The 21,754-nt window shown below is 41.4% G+C and overlaps 1 protein-coding gene across 2 annotated transcripts in view; it reads right to left on the reverse strand.

Annotated features, from left to right (window-relative positions):
* LOC142657900 (complement factor H-related protein 4-like) overlaps positions 1–21,754 on the reverse strand; it is a 170,058-nt gene that overhangs the window by 79,242 nt on the left and 69,062 nt on the right. For both annotated transcript variants that reach the window (XM_075833423.1, XM_075833422.1), the window contains one exon: positions 1,668–1,838. In XM_075833423.1, the coding sequence (XP_075689538.1) occupies positions 1,668–1,838 (171 nt within the window). The remainder of the gene's footprint in view (positions 1–1,667; positions 1,839–21,754) is intronic.

Here is a 21,754-nt window from a genome sequence, read left to right on the forward strand (position 1 = left end):
TTATAATTGAAGTAGAGGGGCCTTAAGTGAGGTGGCTTCTTCACACAAATGTGTTCCCCATCCAATGCGCCAACACAGTTGGGAAACTGTGCAGATTGGTAGAAGCCCTTGGCAATCAGAAGCCAGTTTTCCGCCTTGAGCTGTGTCATCACCGCCACTCTCAGTTGCTGCCAGATCACTTCGCAGGTCAGTTTGATGATCTGCGAAATGGTGGGGCACCCCAATTTAAAGTCTAATTGCAGCGATACAAATGAGTATCCAGTTGTCAGGAATCTGTGGAAAAAAAAATTAAAACATTTATTAGGGCTAGCATTACCAAGGCGACATTGCGGCAATAGGCAAAGGGGACAACTATGGTTATACTATCTATGCCAGGGCGGCAATAGGTAAAGGGGACAACTATGATTTAACTATCTGTACCAGGGTGACATGGCAGAAAGGAGCAAATGGGACATTATGTGTTCTTACCTGCGTGTCACGATTAGCCATCCCTCCATAGTGATGCACCGTCGCATGTTGGTGTCCTGGAAGTTGAATCCAGGACAACGGAATGACATCAGAAGGTCATAGGCGGAGATGGACAGACGGCAGTAGCTGTGAAACTTGTCCAGGTACTGCTGCAGGTCCGTGTGAGGGTGTGGAAATTACCCTTCCTGGGCTGTTGGGAGACAATGGGTTGAACCCAATACCACTTCCTCCTTCTCTTCTGTTCTTCTTCCAGCATTGGTGCTTGCCGTCCGAATCGCCGAGAGAGGAGCCAGTCCAGGAAACCATCATACACAGGATCACATGACATCTTTGCAGTGAAGGAATCGCCAGTAACCAGAGTTAGATCAGCAGAGGAATCAAACAGAGCTCTCAACAAAGCAAAAACACAAGAAAAAATGTCACCAGAGCGATTATGTGACCTACTCAGGGGGTGGGACTATTAGTGACATCATTTTCAGCCTTCCACAATTTTTTTGTGGATCCATGAATACTGATGACACATGAATGGACTGCGGAAGGTTCTTTTTATGGACAAATGCTCAGCATATACTGACAACGAATCTGTGCTTTTGCGGACCGCAAAAACAATTTGATTGTGTGAGTGACAGTGCATGAAACATGGCACTTAATTCCGTGCCATGTTTATCATTTTTAGCAAGAATATTTTTAGGATCATCAGATGATTGTAACTGAGTGTTCCATTTTGCAAGATCTTTAGAGAAGATTTTACATGGACCTGAAAAATTTAAAAGGGAAACTGATATTTAGTTTTTAATTGTATTACTCAGTGGCCCAGATTTATCAAACTTTTTACGCTAGTTTTTGTCATAAAATGTGACTTCAAAAGTTCCATCCTGACATGTCAAATGTGCACAACATTTTGCAACTTCTTTTCTTATTAGTCAAAATTTGTTAATTGATAAGAGTGGGCGACTTTTCCAAGGAGACTTATTTTAGGCAATAGTTATTGACTCAACTAACCACAAATTTATAGTTCAAATTTACGCCTACTTAGATTAGATTGTTTGGCTGTCAGAGAAAAAAATTCAGTGTAAACTTGGCACTAATAAATTTCGCAAAAATCACTCCAACTACCTCCTCCACTTTGGTGTAAAATACACCAGTCTTAGTAAATGCAGGCTGCTATTTCGAAGTGTCTAGTTTAATGTTGTACTTACTGTGACATACTGGTAGATCAGTCCATTGACCATTCTCACATTTAACAATTATAGGACCATATATTACATATTCCTCATTGCACCCAAATTCCACATATGAGCTTGAGTTATAACTGGCTTGTTGTTCAGTTTTGATTAATCCGTTTAGAATTTGTGGGGATTTGCAGCTTCCTAAAAGGTTAAAATGAAAGGAATTTTAGAACGAGTTACAGCTCATAGAGAAGTATGCATTGCTCTTGTGATGAATACTTAATCATAGTTATCAGATTGACAACAACTCTGGTCATTGATTGCATGGCTTTTTTCCAGACAGTTTAAAGACTTTACTTGAGAGATAATTTCACTGGCCATTGACCTTGCCATCCAAGGATTACATGTGTTTAACTACAGTATTTTATTTAAAATTTTTAAAATTTCAATTTTGATTAAGGATTTTCAAAATATGAACAGAATTACATATAGAACATAGAGAAACATTTCGCCAACATGGCAATACAAGGATACATAGTAAATACTATATCACAAGTAAAGCATTGAGTTAACAACAGTTAACATTGTTCCATGGATGAAACATTATACCGCAAAAATACCAGCCAGGTTAATTACATTGGTAGAAGGTAAAATGGACACCATTCAGAGTAGCAAAATAACTGACCACAACTCTCTGCATATATTCCTTGAGCCAATTCTCAATCCAATTACAAACGATACTTTCTAAACCTATAGTCCTTCATTTACCCATGAGACGTCAATTGAGGGAAAGTGTCAAATGCCTTTGCAAACTCCAAAAACACTACATCCACAGCGGCCCCTCTGTCTAGGCTTCTGCTCACCTCTGCATAAAAACAGATCAGGTTGGTTTGACAACTTCTGTCCTTAGTAAAACCGTGCTGGCTGTCACTTATAATACTATTTTTTGTCACATAATCCTGTATATAGTCCCTCAATAGCCCCTCAAACATTTTCCCCACGATGTATGTTAAGCTTACTGGACTATAATTACCCGGGGAAGGCCTAGAGCCCCTTTTGAAAATAGGCACCACATTTGCCCTGTGCCAGTCCCTTGGTGCTATACCAGTCAGGCAGTCACTAGAGAATCCCTAAATATTACGAAGAGGGAGATAGAAATAACTGAACTAAGCGCTTTAAGAATTCTAGGTTGTAACCCATCTGGTCCCGGGGCCTTGTGTATATATATATTATTTAATTTAGCTTGGACCATATCTACATTCATCTAATTCAGTATATCAACTGATATATTAACAGCACTGGCATCGGCTACATCAGCTGCTCTTTCTTCTGTTGTATATAAGGAGCTAAAGAACCCATTTAGTAACTCTGCCTTCTCTTGATCCCTTGTTACCAACTCCCCATTACAACTATCTAGAAGTCCTACATGTTCTGACCTTGACTTTTTTGCATTCATATACCTGAAGAAATTTTTGGGTATTGTTTTACGATCCTTGGCCATCCGCCTTTCATTTTGTATTTTTGCTGATTTTATTACCGTTTTACAGTTTTTATTAAGCACTTTATAATTGAAAAAGGCTACAGCTGTAGCCTCAGATTTGTATTTTTCAAATGTCCTTTTTTTTGTCATGTATTGCCCTTTTTACAGAAGGTGTAAGCCATGTGGGGTTTAATTTTAGTCGTTTATACTTGTTACCTATAGGAATAAATCTTGCACTATGATTACCTAAAGTAGATTTGAAAATCTTCCATTTATCATTTGTACCATTATTTGACATTAGTTGTTCCCAGTCTACATCCTGAATTGCAGCCTTCATCCTTGGGAAATTGGCCTTCTTAAAATTAAGTGTTTTGCCCGTGTTTGTTTTTTAAAGTATAGGTAAAATGTAACTATATTGTGATCACTGTTACCGAGGTTTTCATGAATATTGACATTCCCAACAAGCTCTGCATTATTAGAAATGACCAGATCCAACAGAGCTTCACCTCTAGTCGGGTCTTCCACAAACTGGCCCATAAAATTTTCCTTCGAAGGTGAAGCATTTGGAACCAGTTCAATCGGACAGTTGTAAGACCGGTGTGGAGGAAGCATCTCAGCCTCCTTCTTGCAGAAGACGTATGCAAACTGAGGAAAATTAGGAGGTATTCCTGCTAATGACTGAGGCACAGAAAGCTGGGCAGGACGGATGTGTAACAGGCAGCAGTGGAGTCCCATTGGAGAACTTCTCTGGAATTCCAGTCCAGGACTGGGGCATGTAACCAGTGCCAAGGCAGACCCAGCAGAACAGGATTGATGGCTTTAGGCAAGACCAGAAATGTAATCAGTTCAGTATGAAAGACTCCCACTTCAGTGGCTTGGTCTCAGATACGATCGGGTAGAGGAAGTTCATTCACCGAGGCAACAGCCAGATTCATCTCCAGAGGGACTGTGGGAAATTTTCAGATGATCCACTAGATCTTGTTGGATAAAGTTTGCAGAGGACCCTGAGTCCAGGTAGGCAGAGATCCGGTGCGTGTTGACACTATGGTCTCGGGAATGGACAGTTTTTTATTTAGCGCCGTTCCGTCTAGGCTTGTTTCTCCAACCAATCCTAGGCACTGGAGTTTTTTGGCTTCTGGGGACACAAATGCACATAATGGCCTCCGAGGCCGCAATACAGACATAGTCCCAAAGTGTGTCTGCGTTGTTTCTCCTGGTCTGACAATTTGAGCCAGTCCACTTGAATAGGCTCCTCTGGTGGAACAACTGATGATGGCAGCAGGGGTTGCTGGAATGTAGGAGCCAGCCTAGGGAATCTTCTTTCCCGGTGAACCTATTGGGGCCGTTCCCGGATCCTCATGTCAATCCAGGTGGCCAGAAGAATGAAATCATCCAGGGTAGGTGGCAGATCTCGAGTGGCAAGCTCATCTTTAATCTCAGGAGGCAGTCCCTGCCAGAATGTAGCCACCAAGGCCTCGATGTTCCAGGTTAGTTCTGCAGCCAGGGTATGGAGCTGAATGGCATCCTTGCCCACGGAGATATCGCCCTGGTGAAGGTTTAGCAGAGATGAAGCAGCAGAACAGACTCTCCCACGTTCCTGAAATACTGTACGGAAGGTCCGTAAGAAACACTTTAAGTCATGGGTCTCTGGTCCCCGACGTTCTCAAATGGGGTTCGCCCAAGCCAGGGCCTTGCCCATAAGGAGAGAGATTATAAAGGCGATCTTTGCATCATCAGAATGGAAGGCCTTTGCATGCAGTCTGAGGTGGATTTGGCATTGGTTTAGAAATCCCCTACAGGTCCTCGCATCTCCGTCATAGAGAGGAGGTAGTGGCAGGGAGAATCGAGGGTCGGCACTGTTACTAACTGGAGGTGTAGCAGGAGGAACACCAGGAGCAACAGAGCAGGTGTCGTGAAGACTGCAGCTTGCGCATCCAGCTGATGTGCAATGGCGTTCACTGCCTGGAGGAGTAGGTCCTGTCTTGACCGGTGGTCTCGCATGTCTGCCTGCTTGACTTTGCCATAACCTGAGCATACTGTCACGATCCGTGGGTATGTGGACCCACTAGGCTTCACCGCCGTAGCGGAGTAGCAGCTGGCCAAACAGTATACAAAGTCTATGCAAAGTCCTGGCACAAGTGTACCTGTAGTAGTCCAGACAGTAGCAGAGGCTTAGGCACAGATGGAACTTGACAGTAGATAACGCCAAACATGGCGGATGATACCAGGCGTGGCAGATGACACCAGACATGGCATTTGACAGCAGGTGTGGCAGGTGGCACAACACGACTCCAGCACTAGAAAGGGCACAGGAACAAACACAGCACGGCATACAGGATACAGTTAGCAGGGCACAGGAACATTGATAACAGGATACAACTAAGGGACCATTTGCTAAGACTAACATGGGAATACACAACAATGCTCAGGCAAGGAGTGAAAGGGGAAAGCCCTTTTTATAGTCCAGGGAACTGGGGATGATTTTGTAATTAATTTCATGTGCGCACGCGGGCCCTTTTAAGGTCGGGAACGAGTGCGCACACACCCTAGAGACCAGTGTACAGCTAGGCGGATGCGAGAGCTGGTGTCTCTTGGGGAGGAGATGCCAGCCCTGACATGGAGTTCTGCGGTCGCGGTCGTTAGGGGGTAAGTGAGAGCGACGGCCGTGGACGTTACATAAGATAACGAAGGCAGTTGATTTACAGGTTTTTACGGAGGTGTAGCTGCAATGAGATGTTTCCAGGAGGACAACGAGGCATCAATCGAGGTAATACGTGTTACGTTTTTAACCCGCTGCTGCTTGTTGGTCGACAAGAGGGAAATAAGGGGGCCTGTCATGGCAGCTCTTTCAATTTCTACCCATTTAAGATATGGAAAATCAGACCACCAGTGCCAAAGGTGCGTAAGTATTGTATCGTCATAGTATCTTTTGACATCTGGAACTCCCATGCCCCCACAGGACCAAAACCTAGTCATTGTGGGCAATAAAATTCTAGGCTTCCTACCAGCCCAAATGAAATTAGTGAGAATTTTCTGAAGCTTAAGAAGGTACGTTAGTATTGGGGACTGGAATCACAACAGTACGGAACATGTACAATATGATAGAAAGAACCATCATTTTTACAATAGCCACTTTATCTACCCACAAAATCATAGAATTAGGAAAACCATCTAACATTTTGGAAACTTTAGAAAGCAAAGGAGAATCATTACTGGCAAATAATGCTGAACTAGGACATGTGAGGGTCACCCCTAGATAACTAATACAATTCTCCTGCCAAGTATAATGAAATTGAGAATCAAATATGTTCTTCGTATGAGGGTCTACCCCTATATTCAAAATTTGGGATATAGAGGAATTAACAGAGTAGTAGACGACCTGTCCAAATTTAGCTAAGGAGTCCTGAACAGCTGGTAAGGATGTAAGTGGATCAGTAATTGATATTATGACATCGTCCGCGTACAGATGGATTTTTAAGAACTGAGGAACCCACTGAAATGGCCGCAATGTTAGAGTTACTTCTCATTAGCTCTGCCAAAGACTCCATTACCATAGCCAAAATGATAGGGAAGAGGGGGCAGCCCTGACAAGTCCCATTACTCATATTTAAGGGACTGGAGAGAAATCCCGATGCCAAAACTCTAGCCGAGGGATTTGAGTACAATGCTAGTATGGCCGATTTAATGTGACCCTGCAGAGCAAAGCAATCCAGGATTTGAGAAAAGTATCCCCAGTGGACCCTGTCGAACGCCTTCTCCGCATTCAAGGCTAGCAGCAGAGAAGGTGTCCGCCCATTGTTTAAGGTCTATGAACCTCCGTGTGCCATCCGGAGCCTGACGATCTGCCACAAATTCCACCTGATCTGGCTTGAATAAACTAGGAATTATGTGATTGAGTCTATCGGATAAGATCTTTGCATACATTTTTATATCTGAATCCAACAATAAAATCGGACTGAAGTTTTCTGGAGTAGTAGGCTCATATCCAGGCTTCAGGAGGGCAACAATAGTGGCGGCTAGCATTTCTAAGGTGAACGATCCTTCAGATGCAGCCTTATACACCTTGAGGAGATGTGGGGCTAATACTGAGGAGTAACACTTATAATAGTTGTTCGTAAATCCATCAGGACCAGGTGCCTTAAATAGCTTTAGGGAGGAAATAGATTAAAAAATTTCAGGTATGGTAAACTATTCTGAAAAGGCCTGTAGTTGCATTGGGGATATCTGCGGCAACAACACCTCAATCAAGAAATTAGCAATGTCAGAGGAAAAAGGTTGAAAAACCCAAGCATTATCACTTAAATTATAAGGGGAGCCATAACAAGACTGAAATTGTTCAGCGATCTTCCTTGGGTCAATCACTTTATTACCCTGAGAGTCCAACACATAAGCTATTCTAGAACGCAGGGAAGCCTGTAGTTTTTTGACAGAAGCGCTGCAGCACTATTGTTACTTACATATGTTTGTACCTGAATCTGTTTAAGAAATATATTGTGTTGTGATGCCAAAAGTGTCTGTAGGTTTAGTCGTAAGGACCTCAATTCAGATGCTAAAACAGGGGAAGCGGCAGACTTATTCTTTGCTTCCAATGCCACAATCTTTTGTGTATAACTACAGTATTTTTAAATAAGAAATTCAAGTGGTGTATACTATCATTGAAGTCATAGTATGTCTCTTCATTGTAAAACTTCTCCCTCCCTAGCAGGAGCGACAACAATCATAGGGGCCCATAGCAAAACGAAGTATAGAGCTCTGACAAATGATTACTTTTTTTTTTTTTTTTAAACATTGAATTTTTATTATAACCAAGGGAAATAGACACAAAAGTAGTCGCTCAGTATAAAAAGGAATGTAACACATAATGCAATAATAAAAAAAATATAGTATATACCTTTATGCAAAATACTGAATTTGTGCATGCTATTTCACAGTCGTTGTCCCCCCAAAAAAGAGGAAAGAATAATAAGGAATCAATGGAATAAGGGTGCAATAGAATAACAGAAGAAAATCAAAATTGGTCGACAATTGTTCCATAAATGTATGCAGATATGGACAATATGAATACCAATCTTAAAACCATATTTGGGGTAAGAAGAAAACCTTTCACTATTATTGTGAATTAATAATTATATTGTGGGGTGACTTGAACCAAATGTCCCATTGTTTGAAGATTTTTGTAGGATTATAGGCAATAAACTTTTCAGATAGACAAGTGTCATTAATGGAGTTTATTATCTCCGCTAATGGGGGTGGACTCGGATTCTTCCAGAACTTTGCCATTCTAGATCTGGTTGCAATTAAAGTGTGGGTAATGATAATTTTGTGTTCATAGGGAAACACATCTAAATTAATAGTTAGAAGTCATTGGGTATTCGTTGACTTTCTAGAGTAACCACAAAGCTGAGAAAGTCCCTAATTGCTTTCCATAAAAGAATCATTTCCCTGGATTCCCACCAAATAGGTTTCATTAGCATTACTTTTGTTACAACGTCAACAGTTAGAAAGCGAGCCTTGAAAAATGTTTTTAGGTCTGTAAGAAGTTAAATACCATCTATATAGAAATTTGCTGGAGTTTTCCAAATGGTTAATGCATTTAGAATGCTTTGGGAATTGCAGAAAAGTATTCTTGCCATTGCCTATGAGAAATTGACAGACTTAAATCACTTTCCCATTTTTAGAGCAAAGAAGGGGTAGGAGAAGAATTAGCGCCTAATAATAGTTGATAGGCATTTCATCTAAAGTGATGGGTTATGAAGTAATGTAGAAAGGCAAAATCTAATGCAAGAAATAGGTATATTACAAGTCTAATTTGCAAGCAAGTGCTTAAAAAAAGCCAATTTTAAGAATATGGTATTTGTCCTGAATCGCTGAGAATGGAAGTAAATCATTATCATCATATAGGTCACCTACATAAGTTACCCCTTAAAGAACCCACGAGTTCAATTTCAAGTTGGGAATGACCGATTCTAATATCTTTATAGGTATATTTAAAAGATAAAAATTAACCAAGGCTTTCTTAGTGGTCAATAAGATCCAGAGATCCATTATGGCCCTTATAGGTAGGGGAACATTATTGGATTTTGAAATATTGAAATGGAGTTAGTTTTAAGCAACTGAGTTTCTAAAATGACCCAGTTTTTTGTCAAATCATTTAGACATAGATATCGCATTTGATTAAATATACATGCTCTATATTACTGAACTATAGAAGGGCACCCCATGCCTCCCGTCTTAATCGGTTTCTAAGGTGTATCCGCTTGAACTCGAAGATGCTTATCCATCCAAATGATTTTATAAATAAGAGACTGAAGATCCTTCAAGTTCTTCATAGGAACAAAATTGGTAGAATGCGGAACAAGAATGAAATTTGAAGAATGATGATCATCTTAACCGAGGCTATGTGACACATCCCGAATATTACATGCTGTTGCATTTGTTGGAGATTTTTTTTAAATCTTATGATACAATAATCTATTATTAGTAAGTATTAAGTTTGATACTTGGGAAGTTAATTGAATCCCTGAATAGGTAATTGATTTGTTATCCCTATGAAAATGATATTGGCTTTGTAAAGAATTATACGTTGTTAAAGGAATCCCAATGTTTAGGAATTGACATTTGTATAGATTAAAGTGTAGCTAAACGTTTGACAAACTTCTGACATGTCAGAACACTCTAAAAAGTTAGAGAGTGCAATAAAGGGAAGACAAAACGTCCTGTTCAAGGTGAATCTGCTGGATACCACAGAAGAAAAATAGTCCAGTTAATCAGGAATGGTGTACTGAAAATTATACACTAGTAGCCATTTGTGACCACATATGATAGGTGTATTGCCCTCATACTAATAGGTATTGAGGCAGGGCATAAGATTATTAGAACCGAGTGTCCATAGGAGACCTGTAGTTAAAGAGGCTCTGTCACCAGATTTTGCAACCCCGATCTGCTATTGCAGCAGATAGGCGCTGCAATGTAGATTACAGTAACGTTTTTATTTTTAAAAAACGAGCATTTTTGGCCAAGTTATGACCATTTTTGTAGTTATGCAAATGAGGCTTGCAAAAGTCCAAGTGGGTGTGTTTAAAAGTAAAAGTCCAAGTGGGCGTGTATTATGTGCGTACATCGGGGCGTTTTTAATACTTTTACTAGCTGGGCTTTCTGACGAGAAGTATCATCCACTTCTCTTCAGAACGCCCAGCTTCTGGCAGTGCAGATCTGTGACGTCACTCACAGGTCCTGCATCGTGTCAGACGAGCGAGGACACATCGGCACCAGAGGCTACAGTTGATTCTGCAGCAGCATCAGCGTTTGCAGGTAAGTAGCTACATCGACTTACCTGCTAACGCCGATGCTGCTGCAGAATCAACTGAAGCCTCTGGTGCCGATGTGTCCTCGCTCGTCTGACACGATGCAGGACCTGTGAGTGACGTCACAGCGTGATCTGGCAGAAGCTGGGCGTTCTGAAGAGAAGTGGATGATACTTCTCGTCAGAAAGCCCAGCTAGTAAAAGTATTAAAAACGCCCCGATGTACGCACATAATACACGCCCACTTGGACTTTTACTTTTATACACACCCACTTGGACTTTTGCAAGCCTCATTTGCATAACTACAAATATGGTCATAACTTGGCCAAAAATGCTCGTTTTTTAAAAATAAAAACGTTACTGTAATCTACATTGCAGCGCCTATCTGCTGCAATAGCAGTTAGGGGTTGCAAAATCTGGTGACAGAGCCTCTTTAAATAGCAACACAAAGGTGATTTTCTTGAGTTATTTGTGAGGTCCTATGGCAGTCCATTCCTTGTCCAGGGTAGATGTTTTTTTTTTTAAAGGAGAACTAGTGACCTCATCGACCGTGGCTAGCTTTTGGGTTTCCGGTTACGCCCCTGCTCTGTATTTGGTAAAAGGAAAATAAAAAGGCAGCAAGAAATTCTTTGAAACTGTCAGGTTCTATGTTTTCAGAAATGCCTCTAAACCTAAGGTTGTTACGCCTTGAACGATCTTCTAGATCTGCTATTTTTCAATTCAAAGAGATAATGTGGTATCAACAGTTGGTTATGGGCTTGAATGAACTCCTCCATTTTGTCTTCTAAATGAGAAGTTCTCTCCCCTTTGTCAGTTATTTCATTTTGCAGAGCATTAAGTGCATAGGAAATATCCTTTTGAATGGACTGCCTCAGGGCAGCTAACAGTGACCGCATAGCATGGTGGGCTCTGATATATGAGCAGGGTTGGCTGCATTGATAGGGAAAGATAGTATCTGTAACTCAGAGGCTGAATCTAAAGTGCCTGTCATGCTTCCAGACACGACCTTACTCCACTGGAAGGACTCCCAAGCAGCAGCAGCAGGAGCTGTGCGGAGTAGGCAAGGCGAGGCTGTGGTAGAAGCGCTCTGTGCAGAGAGCCCGGATTGCTCAGGAGGACCATGTGGGTGCCACAATGAAAGCCGCAAACTTGCCTGTGGCAGCTTTCTCCTCTTCTGACCCATCGGTGGTGAGTAATAGGGTGTTTTGGTAATTACTCAACACTGTGCAGGATTTGATGGCAATAAAAGCTGTGAGAAAATTTAAAAATAGGTGCAGGTCACAGAGCTAGAAGGACACGCCTTTGCTCAGCTCAGAATCCAGACAAGCCCCCAATGACTACTTTTTTAACAAATTAATGTTCACCATAGCTTCAAAACAGATCTTTAAAGCAGTTGGAGCTATAATTTTCAGACATGAGAGAAACTCCATTAATACTGACAGTTCACCATCATTCTATCCCCCCTCTTTGCCATGCAGCATGTAACAGATTCATCAACTGAGTGCCCTGTTGATAAATTTGGCTTAGGCCTCTTTCACTCAGCAGTATTTTGGTCAGAATTTTGCTTCAGTGTTTACAAGCCAAAACTTTTAGTAAAAACTACACAGTGAAAAGTATAATGAAAAGATTTATACCTCTTCCATCTTTTGGACCTACTCCTAGTTTTATCTTACAAATACTGAAGCATAATACTGACTAAAATACTGGTGCGTGAAAGTAGCCTTAGGCTAGAAATGCCAGTTCGGACCTGGTGATGTATTCTGACACTTTTCTAAGTATAAGTGTGTAGGAATTTCTTAATAAATAAGTCGCAGTTGGCCCGGCTCTAAAATCTCATCCATTTTACCCTCAGTCAAATGTTCGAAAAAGTGGCGAATGTGCTTCATAAATAAGGTGCTCAGTTAGAACAAAATATTTTAAATGTATTTAACCCCCGTCACCCAACGTACTAGCACATTGTCGTTAAGTACTTAACGCAACACAACATATAGGTACGTTGTGTTTCTGGTGCCGGTTCAGAAGCTGGTGTCAGCTGTATAGAACAGGTGACACCCTGCTGCATGGCCGGGACTGGAGTTAGCCTCCAATCTGGCAAATTAACCCCTTAGATGCAGCGCTCAAAAGCGAACGCTGCATCTATGGGGTTTTTCTAGCAGATCGGCTCCCTGCGATGCGATCGCTGGGTTCTGCTGGCTGCTTTGGCAGACTGGAGGCCTGACAATTGCCTCCTGTCTACCAGGTACGGAAGCCTGCTAGGTCCCGCCCAGAGGCGGGGTCCTGAAATACTTCCGGATGCAGAAAGAAGATAGCACAGGCTCAGAAGCTTAGCCTGCAACATCAGTCATGGGTCTCAGCTGTATGTAACAGAGCCAGCTCCGATCCCTACCTTCGCTGGGATGTGATCGCTGGGGTGCCGATCATTGCTATGGCAAGCGGAGGCCTAACAATGTCCTCCTGGTCTGCCAAGTACAGAAGCCCATTAGGCCCCGCCCGGAGGTGGGCCCTAAAAGGCTTGCTGTCAGTGAATAACTGACAGCTCTAATGCATTGCACTACGTGGGTAGTGCAATATATTAGAGTAAAGATCAGAGGTGCAGGACTTTAAGGCCCCTAGTGGGACAAAAAAAAAAGTGGAAAAAGTTAATACAAATGTTGTATAAAAGTATAAAAATAAAAGTTTCAAATAAAAAAAAACTGCCTTTTTTCCTATAATACGATTTCTTTCATAGGAAAACAAATGAAATCATTAAAAAAAAGTACAAATATTTGGTATCACCGCGTCCATGACGACCCAAACTATAAAACTATAATGTTATTTTTTCCTCACGGTTAACAACGAAAAAAATAAAAATAATAAACTATCCCAGAATCGCTATTTTTTGGTCACCACTCTTCCCATAACATAGAACAAAAAGTGATCAAAAAGTCGCATGTACCCCAAAATAGTACCAATAAAAACTACAACCTGTTCCCCAAAAAACAAGCATTTACAGAGCTTTTTTGACTTAAAAATAAAGAAGTTATGGCTCTTAGAATATGGTGACACAAAAAAAAAATGTTTTTAAAAAAAAGTGATTTTACTGTGCAAACGCTGCAAAACATAAAAAAAAACATTATACATATGGTATAACCATAAACATATTGATCCACAGAATAAGGTAAAAATGTAATTCATAGCCTATGGTGAACATTGTAAAAGAAAGAATAAAAAACATTGTTAGAATTGCTTGTTTTTGGTCACCTTGCTTCCAAAAAAATTGAATAAAAAGTGATCAAAAAATTGCGTGTACCCCAAAATGGTACCAATGAAAACTACAGATTGTCCCACAACAAATAATCCCTAATTCTCTCCATTGGAGAGAAAATAAAAAATATCTGGCGACACAAAATGTGCAGTGCGTTCCAAAAGCGGTGAAGATTGGGCACCATTTATCAGTGCGATTCTGGCCACACATCTGCGGATTATTTATTTACCGCATTATTTTACCCTCCTATCATGCCCTGATGTACTCCGCACAGCTTACATATGCCCCCACATTATACACTGAAATACCAGTAAAACCCCAAACAGAAATACTACCAAGCAAAATCCATGCTCCAAAAGCCAAATGGCGCTCCCTCCTTTCTGAGCCATACGGGGTGCCCAAACATCAGTTTACGTCCACATATATGACATCACTATACCCGGGAGAACCCGCTTAACAGTTTATGAGGTGCTCGCTGTTATACCCGGCGTTGCTCGGGAGGTTGACTTACGGTATAGATAGAGTGTGTCTGCCCGTCCGTCCCGGGGGGGGCTGTTGTGGGTGACAGTAGTCGATCGGGCCAAAGGGTCTCACACCGGACGGCGGAGAAGCCGGAAAGTGAGGCGGCCCAACAGCTTGGTGTCTTGTTGTCGGGAACATTCCGCCATATTGGGAAGGTCAGCATTGGAGCGGTGTGGCCTAGACCTGCCATACAGCACACGTAACCTCATGGAGCTCGCTCTCAACCGCACCCTCAAAGCACAGACCCAGCTCCCACCGCCAACGATACTCACCATCACGGCCGTGTCAGCCCATCCGTTCCGGTTAGGCTGTGAGCAGACAAAGAGCTAGCGCCCGACACTGCGCTCCGAGTATACTCTGACCTCCCTCCCAGCATGCACCGCACTGCGCAGCCGCCTGTTCAATCAACGAGCGCCATTTTGTGTGTGGTGTTCCTCTGACGCCAAGGCGTAGCTACGCTGTGGAGGATGGAGCATGACGTCACTTCATTTTAAACCAATGAAAAATCGGGCTTCAAACAAACTTTCTAAAATATATAATAGATTTGTCTTCAATGGCACAAACTGGGCACAACATATTGTGCACTAAAATATCAGTGAAAAATTGCAAATTTCACTTTGCACCATCTGCTGCGCATTAATTTCTAATGTAAAAACACCTGTGGGGTAAAAATGCTCACTACTCCCCTTAAAATGCCCTAAGGGTTGTAGATTACAAAATAGGGGTCACTACTTGGAGGATGGTTTTACTATTTGACCTCAGAGTCCTGTAATTTGGGGCCAATGCTGTGAAAATCACTAAAATAGGCCTCACATGCGCGTGTTGCTCTTCACTTCTGAGCCCTGTCATATGTCCAGGCAAATGTTAAGTGCCTTGACGGGTGTAGTTTCTAAAATGAGGTCACGTCTTGGGGGCTTCCACTGTACTCTGGTACCTCAGGGTTTTGCAAACGTGACATGGCTCCCAAAAACCAATCCAGTAAAATCTGCATGCCAAATAGCGCTCCTGCCATTCTGAGCCCTGCCGTGTGTACAAACAGCAGTTTATGAACACATGTGGGGTATTGTCGTAATCGAGAGAAAGTGCTTTTCAAATGTTGGGTGCTTATCCTCCTTTATTCCTTGTAAAAATTGAAAATGTCCACGTTTTATCAGAAAAAAAAATATTTTCAATTTCACACATAATTCCACTAAATTCAGCAAAAAGCCTGTGAGGTCAAAATATTCACTATACCCCTCGATAAATTCCTAAATAGTCACTTTTGGTTTTTTTGGGGGGTTTCCACTGATTTGGTCCCGCAGGGGCTTTGCAAATGTTACATGGCGCTGCAAACCATTCCAGCAGCAAAATCTGAGCTCCAAAAGCCTAATAGCACTCCTGTGGTGTGTCTAAACAGCAGTTTATTACCACATATGGGGTATTGCCATGCTCAGAAGAGTTTGCTTTACAAATGTTGGGGTGCATTTTCTCCTTTATTTATTGTGAAAATGGAAAAATCTGAGATAAAACTAAATTTTTTTTAGAAAAAGTTAGATTTTAATTTTCATGGTGTAATTCCACTAAATTCAGCCAAGAAGCTGTGGGGTCAAAATGCTCACTATACCCCTCGATAAATTTGGGGGCCATAGTTCCCCAAATGGGGTCTCTTTTTTGGGGGGGGGGATTTCCACTGTTTTGCTCCATCAGTGGCTTTGCAAATGCAACATGGCACCCGAAAAATATTCCAGCAAAACTTGAGCTCCAAAGGTGCTTCTTCCCTTCTGAGCCCTGACGTGTGTTCAAACAGCAGTTTATTACCACATCTGGGTATTGCCGTAATTGGTAGAAATTGATTATCAAATGTCGGGGTGCTTTTTCTCCTTTATGCTTTGCAAAAATTAAAAATGTCTACGTTTTGTTGGAAAAAAATTAGATTTTAATTTTTACGCCCTAATTCCACTAAAATACACATGGTGCTCCTTTGCTTCTTTGGCCTGTGCTTCAGTCCATTACCACAAGGGCAACATGTGGGATATTTCTAAACACTGCAGAATCCGGGCAATAAATATCGAGTTGCGTTTCTCTGGTAAAACCTTCTGTGTTACAGAAAAAAAATAGATTAAAACTGATTTTCTGCAAAAAAAATGAATTGTAAATTTCACCTCCACTTTGCTATAAAGGGGTTTTCCCCATGAAGGACATTCATGACATATCCACAGGATATGTCATAAATGTCAGATAAACGTGGGTTCCACCTCTGGGACTCGCTCCTATCTCTAGAACAGCGCCCCCTAAACACTGTTCTGCCGCTCTGTGTTCCGGCAGAAGCAGGTGAAATCCGACCTTGACCTCGGAAACAGCGTAGCTCGCTGAGGTACCCTGTTTCTGTAAGTCCTATAGAACTGAATGTTAGTTACCGAAACAGCGTAACTCGCATGATATGCTGCTTTCGTAACTACCACTCACTACTATGGGAGTTACGGAAACAGCGTAGCTGAGCGATCTGTGTAGGTCTATGTCATGTCCCATCATCCATCGGTGCTCGGGCAGAGGATTTACATCGGAGGTAGGTAGGAACTGAGGAAAGTAGTGAGTAGTAGTTTCCGTCAGTTAAAACTGTTATGTCTCTTGCATAGATGTGTACATGATTATTAGTAGTGTTTATTGATATTGACACATTTCTATTGAGTAACCTGTGGCATGTTCATATACATTCTTTGATGTATTGTTCCAATTACACAGATCCTGGACACTCAGATATCTAGGACACATATCACAAGCATACTGGTATTAAGTACCTGCTGCATCTTTTTTTGGGTAGGGTTCATTCACACCAACCTCCTTCCATGTCTAATTGTTTCTAGTAACTGACGGATGTGATCCAAATTTGGAACCCAGCTGAAGTTCTTAGACACACACTAATATGTTACGATTATTAGAGCACCACCTATTAAACTCATCGATTAATAATTTCTTTTTTACATATTCCATTATTATTAACGTTTGAGCCTGTGTGTGGTCTACATCAACATAATGAAGCCACTCATGCTTTGCATATCTCGAATCCTATGTAGGGGTTAAACCCACTTTCTTGGCCACACACCCTCTGCACACCTGATCCATAAAGCCAGCTCCAGTATATTAAGAGAGTAGCTATGATTTCTATGAAATCAGAAGTTCAAAACGCCTAAGCGTTCTCTGCCGGGATTTTAATTGCTTGTTTTTTTTATTGTGATACCAATAAACAGCCTTGCATTTTTATCTTTCATCGTGTGCTGGATCTCTCACTAGTTTCCTCGGTTCCTACCTACCTCCGACGTAGATCCTCTGCCCAATTGACGATGGATGATGGGACATGGCGTTTGCTATTTGCATGAGTCGTGAGCGGACCAATTTTTATTTGCTTCTTCCCAGCTACTGTGGTCAGTGGTCTCGTTTTCTTAACCAACTCCCACATCTCTATGTATGAACGACATTCAAGATTCTACAATTGTCACGCTCTTTTGATGGTTTGTCATTGCATAGACCTACACAGGTTGATGATTTTGATTTTTTAAATCTGCCTTTATGGATCAGGCCATGGCTACACTGAATAGCCAAGAAAGGCTCAATAGAGCGGCTGCTCTTTCTTCTAACCACTTGTTACCCACAGGTGAACATAGCCATAACTTGATGTCTTTCATACGTGACCTGGAGAAGCTTTCACTCCAACAGGTCCCGAGTATGGTGGGATAGTAATACACTGCAAACTTATATTGATAATGCTACAATCCCAAGTGGTCAACGCTTCCATAGGACTCCCACCATCAAGTACAACGACACATGTGGAATGGAATGAGATCCTGTCAGATTCCTGCATCAGACTAATGAAACTCATAGTCAAGTATGAGAATGAGAAATTACAGGAAATCGAACATTCCATTAAATAATTACATCTCACATTAGCTGTGCACAAGGATCACTATAAATTTGAAGAACTACATCCTAAATTAAAAGATAATGTTTCTAAACTGGAAGATATCCTTACTGAAATCAAACATTCCAAATTTGAAAGGGACAAGAAAGACTACACTGAAGACCTGGTTTACACATGGCGGGAAAACCGCACAGACACCGCACCTCCAAGACCAATTTTTAAAAAACGGTCCAATTCAAGGAGCATTTACAATAAGAGCCAAAATAGAGTTAATTTCACGTCTTCGTAGTATGATTCTACGGATGTCACAACAGAGTTATCTGACTCTGATGGCTTTCCGGAACCTTACGATACCACTAGACATCATCATGGTCAAGGATACAAACATACAAACACTCAACATAATGCGGGCAGATCTTTTTTAGGGTCCGGCACGAAGGCAAAAAACGCACCAGACGAGCAGGTGCAAAACATAGATCTAGGAAACTAGAGATATCCGGCACGCAAACAGAAAAAATTAATGAATTCACAGTCCTAAATTTGTCTGCCACGATCCTTTCATCAGAACAGATTAGTGTTGTCAAAAAAGGTCTCAAGTTCGTCCTTACCAGAAGCTTTGATTTCTTTCCCACCTTACTCGATGTCAACAGATCTGTCAGATTATTAACAGTTAAGAAACACTTTATGAACTCTTAAGATGTTAACTCCATTGCTAATAAAAGCACTACGGACGAACCTTCACGTGAATCGCCATGAAATGAATATGCCGATTTTAATTTTATGGAACAATTAACCAGTCTGATACTACAATCATTGTGCTGGGATAATGATGATACCAACACACAGGAAGATCCTATATCCACCAGGATCCCCAATCCCTCTTTTTACCCCGTGAAGTCCCGATCCATGGCTATGGCCAATTTTCAACACCTGGTTGAAAAAGCCCTCTCAGAGCTGAATAACAATAACACTGATAATAAAGGTAACTTAACCAAGAGGGAAGAACATGCCCTGAGACAATTAAGAAAAAACAATAACCTCATAGTCCGGGATTCGGATAAAGGGGGATCTGTGGTGATCCTAGATACAGCATTATACGAACGTGAAGTCATGAACATGTTGGGCGACAATTTAACCTACAGAGAGTTAACTGATGATCCCACGGACATCTTCAAAAGTAAACCGACTAAGCTCTTTGCGTAAGGATTAGCAATGGGCATTCTAAATAAAAAGGAAGCGGCATACATGAATAAGGAGTTTCCGATCACACCAATCTTTCATGCCCTACCGAATACCCACAAAGATCGATTTCTGCCACCTCCAAGACCTATTGTATCAGACATTGGCTCTCTTATGGAACGTTTGGGAGCCTGGCTTGACAACAAGCTACAACCACTTGTCAAAAAGGGAACCGGGCTACAATAAGGATAGTACAGCAGTTTTGAAGATCATGGACAATCTACCCTGGCAGCCAAATTATACCTGGTTGACATGCAAAATTACGGCACTTTACACATTGATTCCCCATGAGAAGGCTCTGATTGCTTTGGAATACCATCTACATAATTATTCCAACTATGAAGAACAACTGAAGCAATTTATCCTTATGATAACGGAATTCCTATTGAAACATAATTATTTTTCATTTAATAACACATTTGTTTTTATAGTCTGTAGGCTGCTCAATGGGGGCTAAATATTCACCCTCACTAGCCAACATAAATGTAGCAAGATGGGAGGAGAAATACATATATTCAGTTTGTAATGCTTTTATGTCTGACGTTCTCTGGTATGGCCACTACATTGACGATGATATTCTTATAGTTTGGCAGGGTCCTGTAGTGCTCATACCACATTTCGTCAGACATATCAATTACAATATGGAGAACATGATCTTCACTTCCACACGTGATCTGTATACCATTCCTTTTCTAGATTTAGTTCTGACAGATGATACGTCCAGTAACACCATTACATGTGGGTTATATAGGAAACCCACCTTGGGCAATTGAATCCTACATGTGACTAGTTCCCACCCTAAACATGTAAGTAGAAATCTCCCTATTGGAGAATTCATTAGGGCAAAACGTATTTGCACTAACCATGATGATTACACTCGGGAATGTACTACTATTGATAGAAGATTTCATGCGAGGGGATATACCAATACCAACCTAACCAGAGCCAGAAACATCGCAAACACTAAGAGTAGAAGACAATATTTGTTTCACCACAAAAAAAAAAAAACAACATGAACACAACCAAGTAGTGTTCTCATCGGACTTTAGTACTGATTACAGCAAGTAACTGGTATCATTAGAAAATATCTACTGGTCCTATTTGGGAATGGGATGATTCTTTGCGGAAGATCCTCCATGCAGGCTGTTGTTTTGTGTCCAGGAACTCCATGTCCATTGGAAAACTAATTACCCCAAGCGACTTTAACAGTCGTTCCATCAAAAAAGATGGGAACTGGCTTTCAATACGGGGGTTATATAAATGCGCTGGTCTACGATGTGCACTTTGCCCATTTATTTGTAATACTGATTGTTTCCAATCCTATACAAATAGTCAACAATATTACATCAAAACCTTTGTCAACTGTAACATGACACATGTTGTCTATGTTGTCCAATGCGAGAGTTGCAGACTACAATATGTGGGCTGCACCACAAGGCCTTTAAAAAGACGCATTGGTGAACACCTGACCGACATCCATCATTCAAAGCAATGTAATGTCTCAATTGCCTCAAAACACTTCACTGAAATACACTATGGCAAAACTAAATCAATTAAAGTTTTTCCCATAGAGAGGGTGTTCAAACCCAAGAGAGGAGGGGGACTGGAAGAAAATTCTTTTGAACAGAGAAGACATGTGGATTCTCAAAATGGATACTAGATTTCCCAAAGGCCTGAATTACAGAACAAATTTGATGTATATTTATTGATGCATACGTGGCCTGATTCATATTCTTTTCACATTTAGACCACATTTCCCTCAGTTACAATTGTTATGTTGTATTTTGGAACATGCAGAACCTCTTGCATACATGTATACATGTTTACACAACTTTTGATGTAGTGTTTATTGATATTGACACATTTCTATTGAGTAACCTGTGACATGTTCATATACATTCTTTGATGTATTATTCCAATTACACACATCCTGGACACTCAGATATCTAGGACACATATCACACGCATACTGGTTGTAACGTCTATGGCCGCGGACTGTTGTCCTGACTTACCCTATGACGGCCGCAGCCATGGACGTGTGAGTTCTCGGTTGCATCTCCCTCCTGAGAGATGGCGGTGCTCACTTCCTGATCTGGACACTGTCTCCCGCAGGGCGCGTGCACGCACAGTTGCAGAGAATCTGCAATTAGCCCAAAATACTGCTGGACTATAAAAATGGCTCTGCCCTCTTGATCATCGCCTGAGCGTTGTTGTGTACCTGAAGTTTGCCTTGCAAATGGTCTCCTAGTGTTTTCCAGTTACCAGTGTTACCTGTTCCTGCTGCCTGTACCCTGTATCCCGTGGAACCATGCCTCTGTGCCGTCTAGAGTTGGATTAGAGTTGTGTCTTCCGCTGCATCTATTGTGTCACACCCGTCGAGTGTCTGTCTACTGCCGGAGCCTCATCTTAAGCCTGCATCACCTCTACTGTCTAC

This window comes from Rhinoderma darwinii, chromosome 7, assembly GCF_050947455.1.
Source record: "Rhinoderma darwinii isolate aRhiDar2 chromosome 7, aRhiDar2.hap1, whole genome shotgun sequence".
Lineage (NCBI taxonomy): Eukaryota > Metazoa > Chordata > Amphibia > Anura > Rhinodermatidae > Rhinoderma > Rhinoderma darwinii.